This window comes from Plasmodium sp. gorilla clade G2 (assembly GCF_900097015.1).
Source record: "Plasmodium sp. gorilla clade G2 genome assembly, chromosome: 9".
NCBI lineage: Eukaryota > Apicomplexa > Aconoidasida > Haemosporida > Plasmodiidae > Plasmodium > Plasmodium adleri (nom. inval.).
The window spans coordinates 652,932-667,500 of record NC_041701.1 but is presented as its reverse complement, the minus strand read 5'-3'; the positions used below and the strand labels follow the sequence as shown (position 1 = coordinate 667,500).

The 14,569-nt window shown below is 18.6% G+C and overlaps 5 protein-coding genes across 5 annotated transcripts in view; 1 reads left to right on the top strand and 4 right to left on the bottom strand.

The window, feature by feature from the left end:
* The window catches only part of PADL01_0916900 (heat shock protein 70), a gene marked incomplete at both ends in the record, with an annotated part of 2,292 nt that extends 1,199 nt beyond the window's left edge, over positions 1-1,093 (bottom strand). The window contains 2 exons of the mRNA XM_028681846.1: positions 1-684; positions 1,018-1,093. The exon at positions 1-684 is cut by the window's left edge and continues 1,199 nt beyond it. Coding sequence (XP_028538183.1) covers positions 1-684; positions 1,018-1,093 — 760 coding nt within the window. The remainder of the gene's footprint in view (positions 685-1,017) is intronic.
* Positions 1,094-3,033: 1,940 nt separating this feature from the next.
* Positions 3,034-4,368, bottom strand: PADL01_0916800 (conserved Plasmodium protein, unknown function; the record flags this gene model as incomplete). The annotated part of the gene is made up of 1 exon (XM_028681845.1): positions 3,034-4,368. The coding sequence occupies one exon, from the start codon at positions 4,366-4,368 to the stop codon at positions 3,034-3,036; it is 1,335 nt and encodes a 444-aa protein (XP_028538182.1).
* Positions 4,369-4,928: 560 nt separating this feature from the next.
* PADL01_0916700 (XPA binding protein 1, putative) lies at positions 4,929-6,008 on the bottom strand (the record flags this gene model as incomplete). The annotated part of the gene is made up of 1 exon (XM_028681844.1): positions 4,929-6,008. The coding sequence occupies one exon, from the start codon at positions 6,006-6,008 to the stop codon at positions 4,929-4,931; it is 1,080 nt and encodes a 359-aa protein (XP_028538181.1).
* An 819-nt stretch (positions 6,009-6,827) lies between these two features.
* Positions 6,828-9,311, top strand: PADL01_0916600 (pre-mRNA-splicing factor ATP-dependent RNA helicase PRP43, putative; the record flags this gene model as incomplete). The annotated part of the gene is made up of 1 exon (XM_028681843.1): positions 6,828-9,311. The coding sequence occupies one exon, from the start codon at positions 6,828-6,830 to the stop codon at positions 9,309-9,311; it is 2,484 nt and encodes an 827-aa protein (XP_028538180.1).
* An 896-nt stretch (positions 9,312-10,207) lies between these two features.
* PADL01_0916500 (conserved Plasmodium protein, unknown function) lies at positions 10,208-12,262 on the bottom strand (the record flags this gene model as incomplete). Its single annotated transcript, XM_028681842.1, has 1 exon — positions 10,208-12,262. One exon carries the CDS (start codon positions 12,260-12,262, stop codon positions 10,208-10,210), a length of 2,055 nt encoding a protein of 684 aa, XP_028538179.1.
* Positions 12,263-14,569: the final 2,307 nt, after the last annotated feature.

The window sequence follows — 14,569 nt, the reverse complement described above, 5'->3', positions numbered from 1 at the left end:
CTTCACCTCCTAAATGAGTATTACCAGCAGTAGCATATACTTCAAAAACACCATTATCAATAACAAGAATAGATACATCAAAAGTACCACCACCTAAATCGTATACTAAAATACTGGTTTCTTCTTTCTTATCTAAACCATATGCTAAAGCAGCAGCAGTTGGTTCATTGATAATACGAACAATATTCAATCCAGCAATAGTACCAGCATCTTTTGTTGCTTGTCTTTGAGCATCATTGAAATAAGCAGGGACAGTAACCACGGCATTCTTTACTGGTTTACCTAAAAATGATTGAGCTATTTCTTTCATTTTTTCTAAAACCATAGCACTAATTTGTTCAGGAGCAAAAGTAGTATCTTTATCTTTTATTTGTACTTTAATATTTGGTTTTCCTTGGTTATTTACAATTTCATATGGTAATAAAGAACGATCTTTCACAACTTCTTGGTCATCAAATTTTCTTCCAATTAATCTCTTTACATCAAATACTGTTTGAGTAGGATGTAAGGTAGCTTCTAATTTAGCTGCTTCACCAACTTTCCTTTCTCCATCAACAAAAGAAACATATGAAGGTGTAATACGATTACCTAATTCATTGTTTAATATTTCAACTCTTCCATTCTTAAAAACACCAACACAACTGTAAGTAGTACCCAAGTCAATACCAATAACGGGTCCCTCAACTGAAAAATTTAAATAAAAGGTATAAATTTTTATACATACAAATATTACATATATAAATATAATAATATATGTATATATATATATTAATATATATATTTTTTAATTACATACATATGTGTAATACGTATATATGTGTAATACATACATAAGTGTAATATATATATATATATATATATATATGTGTAATGCATACATACGTGTAATATATTTTTACACATAATATAATACGATTCATAAAGAGAAAATTTCAAAAATATTTTATACATATATATATTTATTTTTATTTTTTTAAGAAAACATAAATATTTTCTTAAAAATTATATAAAACTTACTGTTTGAGTCAACGGCACTTATAAATTTTAATAAGGAAACAATTAATACTAAAATGTATGGCTTAATTTGTTTCATTTTTGAATTATATATATGATAATAAAAAAAAAAAAAATTAAATAAATAAATAAATAAATAAATAAATAAATAAATAAATAAATAAATAAATAAATAATAAATATATAAATATGTTATATTTATATTTTAAGATATATATATAAATAAGGAAAATATTGTATATAACTTTAAGTTAATACAAACAAAATTAAAAAAAAAAAAAAAAATATATGTATATAAAGAAATAAAAAAAAAAAAAATTATATTATAATATATATATGTATTAAAAAAATAAAATTTTTAATTTACATATAATATAATATATGAAAAATTCTAAATTATTTTCATAAAAAAAAAAAAGCTCTTTTTTTTTATTTTAAGAATATTTTTAACTTAAAATAAATAAAAATATTTATTATATATGTATATATATTTTTATTTTTTATTTTGAGGCAGTATTTTACTATTTTTACTGCTTATTTATATATATATAAATATATATTTTTTTTTTTAAATATATATTTTCTTGTATTTTAAATATTTTTTAAATATATATATTCTTGTTTTTCTTTTATTTATTTATTTTTTTTTTTTTTTATTATTATTATATTATATATTTTATTTATTGTTTTTTATTTTGTGTGATCTCTTTTTTTACATATATATATATTATTATTTATTATACGTATATCCATATTTAATTTATTATATATATATATTTATTTACATGTAAAATAAAAAAATAATATTATTATATATAAATAATAAATATAATTTTTGATAATTATATATTTTTTTAAAGAATTTTATTATTTAGCATATTATCATATTGTACATATATAATATATATTAATAAATATATATATATATATATATAATTTATTTACAACAATTTTCTTAAAATTTGTACTTATATATATATAATATAATATTTTAAGATATATATTTTTATATTATTTATTTTAATATTCCTTTTTTAAGAGAATAACGACCGATATTTTATCTTTATATTATGTGCTTATTAATTTAACTTTTTTTCACCTTAACAATTTTTATTATACCTCTAATATATTCCCCATATAAAAAATATATTATATATATGTACATATATATATGCGTATATATTATATATATATATATATATATTTCAATGAAAAAAAAAAAAAAAAATATTATAATATATATATATTATATATATATATATATATATAATATTATTATTTTATATTAATTATTAAAACAATTTCCTTTTTGCCCCCACTTTTTTTTTTTTTTTTTTTTTTTTTTTATTTTCTCTTAAGGGTCTAAAATATTCTTGTAATATGAAAAGAGATCAATATATTCTTAAAAATAAAAATTAAAACAAAAAAAACAAGTTGCATGTCATGATATATTTAGTGCTTATAAAATATATAATACAACAAAATAATAATATATATTTATATATAAAATATATATATTAAATATTAAAAAAAGGAAAATAACTCCTTTAAAAAATTATATATAATTAATTATCCCCTCAATAGTATATGTAATAATATTATATATATTATTATTATTATTATATTTTTGTTATACATACCAAAAAAAAAAAATTTTTTTTTTTTTAATAATAGTTTTAAAAAAATAATAAATGAAAACATATTTAATATTTTTTAATATTGTTTAAAATAAAATAAATAATAAACAATTATTATAAAATGTATTACCAAAAAAATTAAAAGAAAAAAAAAAAAAAAAAAAAAAAAAAAATCATATATATATATATATATTTATATATTTATATGTATTATTTTATTTAAATGTACATATAATTATCTTATAATATTCGAATAAACTACTCCCCAATTTTACAACACATATCACACTTTTTTAAAAGATTAAAAAAAAAAATTTAAATACATATATTTTGAAAATATAAAAAATATTAAAAAAATATTTTTATTTTATACATATATGTTTTATTTTCCCTCATCAAGTTCAATAATTAAATACTGATAAAATATATTTTTCACTTGGCTTTTTGAATTTTTATTTATATAAAGAAAATTTTTTTCATTTATTTTGTGAATGTCTATATTATTATGGTTCGAATTAGATGAGGAATCAGAAGAGAAAATATTATCATCCAGTTCATTACTATTATTATTTATTGATAAGTTATAAATATTTTTATCATGTTTATGTTCTTTACTTGTGTTATTCATATATGGAAATGTTTCATCATCATCATGATGATCATTATTATTATTATTATTATTATATGTTAAGTTTAATTTTTTAACATTTAAGGTTGTATTAAAAAATTGTATGTTATGAAAAATTTTATATTTAAAAATATAATGATATTTTTCTTGCTGTAATAAAATTTTATAAATATGATTATAAAAATTATCTGTAATTTTATTTATATCAATATATATAATATTATAACAATTATATTTGAGTGTGGATTCTTCAGTTATATTAATTAGGTATCTGATATTATTTTTTAATAAGATAATATTATCATATATACTTAATTCACAAGGTGATAAAAAAGATGAATCTGATATGATAATTGAAAAATTATTATTTTTATAAAAGTATTCTAATATATATAATATATCTACACTATTGTTAGTTCTACTCATTATACTTAATAAAAAGAAGCTCAGAATAAATGATTTTAATGGACATGTTATATATTTCTTTTTTAATAATTTATATAATAAATATATAATATTTTCAAACCCTATACTACCATTATATATATTCCCATTAAATGCAAAAACATCTCTTGTTACATCTTTGATTAATTGCTTAATATCAGGATATAAATGATTATTTTTTATTTTTCTTATAATTTTTAATAATAAAAATTTATTTTTTAATAAATGTTTTTTATATATATATAAATTATTCTCATCACATATTTTTTCAATCTTATCATTTTCGTTATGAAATGTTATTTCAATACAATCCCATATTTTATATATAATATTCTTAGTAATATTATCATCACCCACTTTACTTGTTTTCTTTTTTAACTTTAATAAAAAAATTAAGTCATACAAAACATTCATTTGAATCTTTTCTGCTCGAATTTTACTTTTCCTATATTCATTCTTAATATTAAAATTAGAAATATAACTTATCTGTTCATTATATAATGATAATACGTTCGAACAGCTATTTATCTCATTCCTTTTGTTCTTTATTTCGCTCGTGCTAAATATACTTTCCTTTCTAACATGTTCTGCATATTCATCGTTTTCTAAATCTTTCAGGTCAGCTATTAACTTGTCAACATTCATGTTAAAAAAAATATACATATATATAAATATATATATATATAAAATATAACTATAAATTATATATACATATTTTATATGAACAAAAAAAGAAAAGCGGAATATTTATTTACATGAAAAATAAATAAATAAATAAATATATATATATATATATATATATATATATAAAGAATAATATAAAAATATATGAATAATTTTAATATTATATATATATTATTTTTTTCAAAGTGCAATATTATTTTTTTTCACAAGAAAAAAAAAAAAAAAAAAAAAAAAAAAATATTTATATAATATATATAAAAATAAAATTTATATATGCGCGCACAATTTTGTATACCATCTTAGCGTATAGTATGTTCAATTATAAAATAATATTATATAATAAAAATATTACAAAAAAAAAAAAGAACAAAATAAAAATATATATATATATTTATATATTTTCACAATGATATTTGATGCGCCATATTTTCTTTTCTTAACATTTTTATTTTTATTTTTTATTTTTATTTTTATTTTTATTTTATATTTTTTTTTTTTATTTTTTATATTTTTTTTTTTTTTTAATTTTTATTCTTTTCGTCCTCATCAGAGGTAGCCATAATTTTTTCCTCAATATCATCACAATCGTATTCAATATTTTCCACATATGTATCAAATAAACTATACTCTGAATATATGGATGTAAATCTAAATCCATTAGCACCATCAATAATTTTTAATAATTTAAGAACACTAAATTTATCTTGTATATCTAAGAGAGCAAAATTTATTAAGTTATAATCTTCCACTGTTTCACAAATATATTCATTTAATTTTAGAAACTTATTTGAATATTTTTTATAATTTTTTTTTTCATTTTTTATAATATCATAAAGAAAAGGATCGTGTTTTGATTCATTATAATTTATATTATCTGTTTGCGTCCCATTATTATTATTATTATTATTATTATTATTATAATTATGTACGTTTGTATTTTTTATTTTATTGTTTATATTTTCATCATCTGATGAAGAATAATTTTTATATGTTTCATAAAGGATTAGTTGATTTAAATTTTGTGCTTCTACATAATAACTTAAAGGGAATTTTAGATCATGTTTAAAATATTTTAAAAGATCAATTTTTGAAAATACGTTAACATGAGGTAATTCTAGATGTATTTGACTACATAAAGATAAAACTAAAGAACTAATATATTTATAACCATCTGAACATAAGGTACTATCAACAATATGAACAGAAGTTAATCTACAATTTAATTTATTTAATTTTGAAATTATATTTTTTAAAGCATCATTATGTGTATATAATTCTACCTGTCCTGGTGTATCAATAATTAAATAACAATCTTTATATAATTTTAATTTTTCTTCTAACCAATCAATATTAATTAATAAATATTCCATACAATATATCAATGTACCATTTGGTCCTAATCCCATATCTGAAAATACTTTTTCTATATCTATTAAATCGCTTATATTTATATCTGCTTCATATATATCATTTTCAATAAATGGATCTAAATTTATAATTACTGTTTTTCTATTTATTTGTTTTAATATATGTGTTACTCCAGCAACGTATGTTGATTTACCTGACCCAGGAGGACCAATAACAAGCTGCCCATACCACATATTCAAAAGTATTATGAAAAAAAAAAAAAAAAAAAAAAAAAAAAATACATATATATATATATGTACATATATATAATATTCTAATTCTCAACCAAATATTTCATTTATAATATAAAATTATTATTGTATACAAAAATATATATATATATATATATATATTTCCTATAAAGGTTTCTATGATTTAATATATATTTAATATTGAAAATATTATGTTATGGATATTTTTAAGATTTTTTCATTTTATTTTTTATTATATATATATATATATTTTTTTTTTCTACATATATTCACGCATCTGTATTTAAATATATATATATATATATATAAAATTTCTCATACATTATTTTATATATATATATGCATTAATATTAATTTATCACCTATATTTATAATTATTTACTTTATTTTTTATTATATACATAAAAAAATGTATACCCAAAAAAATATATATATATATATATAAATAAATATAATAAATATTTATATCTTATTAATATTATATATTATCATCTATATTGAAATAATATATATTTATATATAATAAAATAAATAAACAATACAAGCTTTGCTTTATTATTTTTTTTATAGAGGTACTTTCAATCGATTCCAAGAAAAAAAAAAATAAATAAATAATAAATAAATTATGTAATATTTTTTTACAATATATATATTATATATATGTAGAAAAAAATTTTTAAAAAAACATATAACTTATTATCTGATATTATTTCATATTTATAGTATACGTTTATAAAATATATGAAAATATAAATGTTTATTTTAAAATATATTTCTTATGAATAATTCATTAAGGAAAAAATGAGCGAAGAAGAAGATAATCAATCCAATAATATTTCGCTAGATCGAAATATTATATCAGATGAAGGTACAAATATTACCAATGAACGTACGAAAAAAAAAAAGCTAGATAATATAATAAATGAGGAAAATAATAAAAAGATAAAATTAGATAATAATTGTAATGAACAAGACGATAATGAAAAAACCTTATATGATAATAACAAGATAAATGAAGATAATATTCTTGATAAAGATAATAAAAATGTGGATTCTAATATAAATAATAATAAAAACTTAAATAAATGTAATGTTAACGTAGAAAATAATATTTTAAATAATAATACAAATGTCCAAAATGATATATCAACTAAAGAAAATAATAATATTAATAATAATAATATTAATAATAATATTGTTCAATGTAATACTCATACAAGTGTCGTCAACAATAATGATGACGATTCAATGATAAACAAATTAACCAATCAAAGATACAGTCAGAGGTATCTACAACTTTTAGAAGAGAAAAAAAAGTTACCAGCATGGAGTGCTAAAAAGAACTTTTTAAAATTACTTAAAAAAAATAATGTACTAATTATCGTTGGAGATACAGGTAGTGGAAAGACAACACAAATATCCCAATTCGTTTTAGAATCAAAATATACAGAAAAAAAATCTATAGCTGTTACACAACCAAGAAGGGTAGCAGCTATGAGTGTAGCTGCTAGAGTATCAGAAGAATTAGATGTTGAATTAGGTACTTATGTTGGTTATACCATAAGATTTGAAGATAAATCTAGTAATAAAACTATAATAAAATATTTAACTGATGGTATGTTATTAAGAGAATCTATGAGTGATCCTATGCTAACAAGATATAATGCTATAATATTAGATGAAGCACATGAAAGGACGTTAGCTACGGATATATTATTTGGTGTCATAAAAAATATTCAAGAAAAAAGGAATGATTTAAAATTAATAGTAATGTCTGCAACTTTAGATGCAGAAAAGTTTCAAAAATTTTTTAATGATTCAAAAATTTTAAATATACCAGGAAGATTATTCCCTGTAGAGATATTTTATACACTACAAGCTGAAAAAGATTATGTAAAGGTTGTTATTAGAACAGTATATGATATACATATAAATGAGGATGAAGGAGATATATTGGTCTTTTTAACAGGTGAAGAAGAAATTGAAATGACAAAAAAAGAAATTGAAAGAGTTGTTTCAAGAAATATGAATGCTGGACAATTGGTTGTACTACCTTTATATTCATCTTTACCACCAGCACAACAACAAAAAATCTTTGAACCACCACCCAAACCTAGATATAAAGGTGATAAAAATGGAAGAAAATGTATATTAGCAACAAACATTGCAGAAACATCTATAACTATTGATGGTATTGTATATGTAATTGATCCAGGATTTTCAAAACAAAAAGTATATAATCCTAGAGCACGTATTGAGTCATTACTAATTGCACCAATATCTAAAGCTTCTGCTCAACAAAGAGCTGGAAGAGCTGGTAGAACTAAACCAGGGAAATGTTTTAGATTATATACTGAAAAATGTTTTGAACAAACATTACCAGAACAAACATATCCAGAAATATTAAGATCTAATTTAGGTTCAGTTGTTTTAAATTTAAAGAAATTAGGTATAGATGATTTAGTTCATTTCGATTTTATGGATCCACCTGCTCCAGAAACATTGATGAGAGCATTAGAACAATTAAATTATTTGGGTGCTCTAGATGATGAAGGAGATTTGACAAACAAAGGACATTTAATGTCTGAATTCCCTGTAGATCCTCAACTAGCCAAAGTATTAATTGAATCCCCAAATTATTCATGTTCTAGTGAAATATTAACTATAGCTGCTATGTTATCTGTTCCTAATTGTTTTTTAAGACCAAAGGCAAAGGCTAAAGAAGCAGATGAAATGAAAATGAGATTCTCACATTTAGATGGAGATCATTTAACCTTACTTAATGCATTTCATGCATATGTAAAACATGCACTTGTTGATACAAATGAATCAAAAAAATTTTGTTTTGAATATTATTTAAATCATAGAGCTATGACATCAGCTCAAAATGTAAGACAACAATTATTAAGAATTATGGAAAGATTAAATTTAAAAATTCTTTCTATTAAGCCTTCAAGTCCTGAATATTATATAAATATTAGGAAGGCTTTATTAAGTGGATTTTATCAACAAGTAGCATATAAAACAAGTAAAGGATATTACATTACTGTTAAAGATATACAAATGGTTACCTTACACCCATCTACGGTGTTTCAAATGAATCCAGAATGGGTTATATATCATGAACTCTTATTAACTAGTAAAAATTTTATTAGAACTGTAACAAAAATTGAGGGCAAATGGCTCCTAGAAATAGCTAGAAATTATTATAACTTAGAAGACCTTCCGAATAGTGAAGCAAAAAATGAGTTGAAAATGTTGCATAAAAAATTCGTCAACCATTAAAGAAAAAATTATATGAAATATATTGTTTGATACTTCTAGGAATGGAATTTTATATTTTAAATATAAATGAATAAATATATATATATATATATATATTTATATATTTATGTGTGTATTTTATTTTTTTTTGTCAATTGGATAAACACATTGAATAAAATAAAAAAATAACAAATTGTAAATGATACACAAAAGTGTCCTCTTTATATTAACATTTTTTTATATATCCTTAACCATATTTTTTTTTTTTTTTTGGAAATAATTTTTTGAATATTTATACATATATATAATATTATATATATCTTTTTTTTTTTTTTTTTTTTTTTTTTTCTAATTTTATATTTTTTTAAAATAAAAATTCGAATACATAAACTGTTTCCTTCAATTTTGTTTTAATATAAAAATGAATATAAAAAAAAATTAACGTATGATTTTTTTGGTTACATATGATATATAAATGAATTTAGTTGCTGTGTTATCAAATGACATACAAAATAAATATTTAATTTTATATAATACCTTATAGATGTTATATTTTTGTATAACAGTTATAATTTTTAAACATTAAAGATATATTATCATAAAATTTATATGTATACTTTTTCGTAATATATAAAATATTAGGTTTGTTTTTAAAAATGGTACATTTGGTTGATATTAAAAAAAAAAAAAAAAAAATAAATAAAAATAAAAAAAATAATAAAAAAAATAATAAAAAAAATAAAAAAAATAATAAAAAAAATAATAAATAATTATCTATTTCATTTTTATATTAATTTATATTTTATATAAATGATAATATTCCATACAATATACTATACTTTATATAATATATTCATCAAAAGAAAAATATATATATATATATATATATTTATGTATACTTTTATGTTAACCCATTTTTAAACCGTTTGGGCCCATAGCTTCGCAGCTGCTATGCATTCATTCAAAAATTTCGTCATTTCGTCTTTATTTTCATTTGCTAAAATATTATTTAATTGTGCTTGATTTATAAAGGTTGCATTTTTAAAAGATGTTAACAATTTTTTTATTATATTTTTATTACTAAATTTATGTAAGGTTATATTAATAGAATTCCAGTTTATCATTGTATTTCCCCTTTCAGCTATTAATTGTATACCTATATAATATTTTGTAGAAGACGCAATTTCTAACGGTTGAACATAATCAACTCGAACTTCAATAGATTGATTTAAATTTTTTACATTAACATTATGTTCTTTTTTATAAGATAAATATGTATCATCTGGTATTAAATTCATGGGTTCATTACCATATATTGGTCTATGCACATATAAAATAACTTTTTTAATAACACCTAATTGAACAGGACATTTAATATCAATAAGTACTGTACCAATTTTTTGGTCTACACATTTTAATTCACATTTAGGATAATATACTTGGGTTGGATAATAAGGATGAAATGCTGTTGCACCATTTAAATTATTATTATTATTATTATCATTTAAATTAGATGATTTATTTTTATTTATATTATCTTTTTCATTAGATTCATTTGTAGTACTTTCAATACCAATTAGTGTTAAATATGGTGCTAGTGGTCCAGGTTCTAAATTTTTTAAGATTTTTGTTTTAAATTCTTGTTGACAACCTAAGATAGCTAAAGAAGCTTCTTTAAAAGCAGATTCTGCTTTTTTCTTCCATTCAGTATCTGGTTCTTTATCAGGATGTAAAATATGTTTTAATCTCTTACCAAAAGATTTTAATTGTTCTTCTGTAATATTTCTTGGATTAATACCTAATATATAAAATGAATGTTTTTTAGGTGAATTTTTATCAAACCATGTATATTCATTATATCTATCAATAATAAATTGTACAGCTTTTCTTTTATCATCTAGCTTTTTTGTTAATTCCATTTCTTGTTGCAATTTACGTTGTATTTCTGCATCATAACTTGTTTTTAATCTTTCTAATTTTTCTTTAGCAAAATGTAAATCTTTATTCTGTGTCATTTCTTCACTTAATAATAATAATACTTCTGTATATACTTGTTCTATCTTTTCATTATCTACATCTATGTTAAGGTTTAGTATAGAATTAATACTATCATATTCAGATTTATTTAATATATTATTATACCAAAAATTTTGTTTATATATAATAGAAATAATAATTGGTTCAATGTTATTTAATTTTGTATACATATCATCTATATGTTCATGGGCTTTCTTTTTATGATCATTCATTTCGTAAAGAATATCTTTTTTGTCAAATATACTTTTTCCTATGTTTAATATATTTTTTATTTTCTCAAATCTATTCTTAACAGTTTCAATATCACTGGTATTTTTCATTTTTAAAATATTTTTTACAATATATAAAAAATCACTACAGTTAGATTCACTAAAATTATCATCTACATTTTTAATATCTTTAATTAATTCTTCAACATAAGTTTTTGACATGATATTCATAAATGATGTATTTTCATTGTTCATATTGTTCACATTATTCATATTGTTTATATCATTCATATCTTTCGTATGATTCATATCATTCGTATCATTAGTATCATTGCTATCATTCAAATCATTCATATCATTTAAACCTGTGTCAGTTGCATATTTTCTTTTCTTATTTGGAAGTATATTGTCTTTATTTACGTATGGTACATTCAATCCATTATTTAATTCGTTGTTAAATAAAGAAGGGTTATATAAAAAGAGTTCATCAATGAAACTTACTAAGGATTTCAAAAAAGTATCACAATTTTCTTTACTTAATAATAAATTAGCCTTTTTTATTATGGAATATATAAACCCAAAGGATTTGTATATGTAAAATAAATCTTCGACTGTTTTCTTATACATTAATTCTTCATCATTTAATTCTTCAATAAAATTCTCGTAATATACTCTCTTCAGTTCAGCTTCATTCATAGTATTTACTTCTTCATTATTAATTACCATCTTGAATAACCTGTGTGTTCATATTATATAAATATAATAAATGTGTTAAATCAGTTTCTTACATTAATATGTACTAATTTTTTTTTTTTTTCCCTTCAAAATAAATATATTTATAAGTATACATATATATATATATATATATGTTTTTTTTTTTTTTTTTTTTTTTTTTTTTTTTTGCTAGTTTATATAAAAATAAAATAAAAAAAAATTTTTAAAAATAAGGCAAGATCTTAAATGTCAATTTTTATTAATGTATTAAATAAATCAAATTTAAAATTTTTTCAAAATGTAATAATACATATAATATATATATAAATAAATATTGGAATATTTGATCTATTTTTGATATTATATATATTTGTGTAATAGTCAACAAAGAGCACATATTAGTATATTCATATGCATTACCATATATATATATATATTTTTATAATGAATATATTATATATACATATTTCATTTCATTTTTATTATATTTTATTTTTTTTTACACATTTAATGTTAAATAAAAATACAAATATATTGTACTTCATACATTATCATAATTATTATAACATTTTCATCTCATATTTTAAAATGTAGTAATTTTTTTTTCTCATACAATTTTATAATTACATTTTTAGAAAATTCGATATATTTATTTTAATCCCTTTTTACAAATACATTACACATTAATGTAAATAATATATATATATATATATTTGTATTTATGTAGTATTAAAAAGAAGCATAAGAAAAATAATTGAAAAAAATGAACTATTTGTCTAAATAATATTTTGTACTAATTAAAATTTTTTTCAAAATATTTAAAAAGCATATAACTTTATTAACATGTATATATTGAGTATCTCTTTTTCTTACATTTTTTTCAAGATAAATATAAAAAAAAATAAAACTATTATATATATATATATAATAATACACTTCAATAAATCCAAGCAATATATATGTATTATATATGTATTATTTTATTTTTATTTTTTTCTTAATTATATATATGTTACTTCTTGATTAAAATATAACATATTATATATATATTATTATTAATTCGTTTATTTTCCTTTTTATCTTTATAATGAGATTTCTCTTTTATTCTTATTAACGCATATACATAATTCCAAATGTGAAACATTTTTTCTTTTATGTGTTCATAATTTTCCATACAATTTTATTTATTTTTATATATTCTCATTAATGTACAAAAATTATAATTCATTTGACTGAAACATACTTCATATTGTCTTATTTGTCACTTCAAATCTACATTAATACTTCAAAAGTTCTAATTTATTAAAAAGGAAAAAAAAAAAAAATATAAATATATACTGATAAAATTGATTAAAAAACAGATAATTCAGATTTATGAATATACATACATATTATTTAACAATTACATGTATATATTAATACAATTTATTTGATAAAGTAGCAAGTGTTATGATAAAATATATATATATATATATATATTTATAAATTTTTAATGTATTATAATATTGCAGATACATTTGTTTTTATTTTCATATAAAGTATATTTTCTTATTTCAGAGAATGAAAAAAATCAAATATAATAAAATATATATGTTAAATAAAAATATAAAAGATGAATTAAACACACAAAACACTTAACTAATATATATTAATATAAGTGTACATTGTTTATATAAATATATATATATATATATGTCTTTATTTTTTCATTATAGTCAAGTTAATTATTAATATATTTTAAAAGTTCGAGTAAATATTTTATGAACCGTTCAGGAAGAATTTCCTTTTTTTTTTTTTTTTTTTTTTTTTGGTAGCTAGCCATTATTATGTAGTACAGATAATATAATATACATGTTCAATTGCTAAAAAAAAAAAAATTCTCTTGTCTGTAGATCCTTTCCCCTTTTGTAATTAATAAGTATTGATCTAAAATGAATTAAATAACGGTATATAATAAAAAGAATAAAATAAATTTATTTGTATGCAACATTCATTAACTTGTGTTATATTATAAATTGTCATGCTATTTGGTATATATTTTTGAGATTTCTACATTAAAAATTAGATATGTATTTTTTCAATTATGAGGTATCCTGATATACTAATATGAAGAATATATCTGTATACACAAAAAAATCAAAAGAAAAATTAAATTAATAATTATTATTTAAAATATATAAATGTATATATTTTTTAGTACAACTGGAATATACACATATATATATATATATATATATGTACATATTTATATTCATATTTGTGTGTGCTTCGTGTTTTTCTATTTTACCTTTAAATATATATATTATAAATATCCTTCAC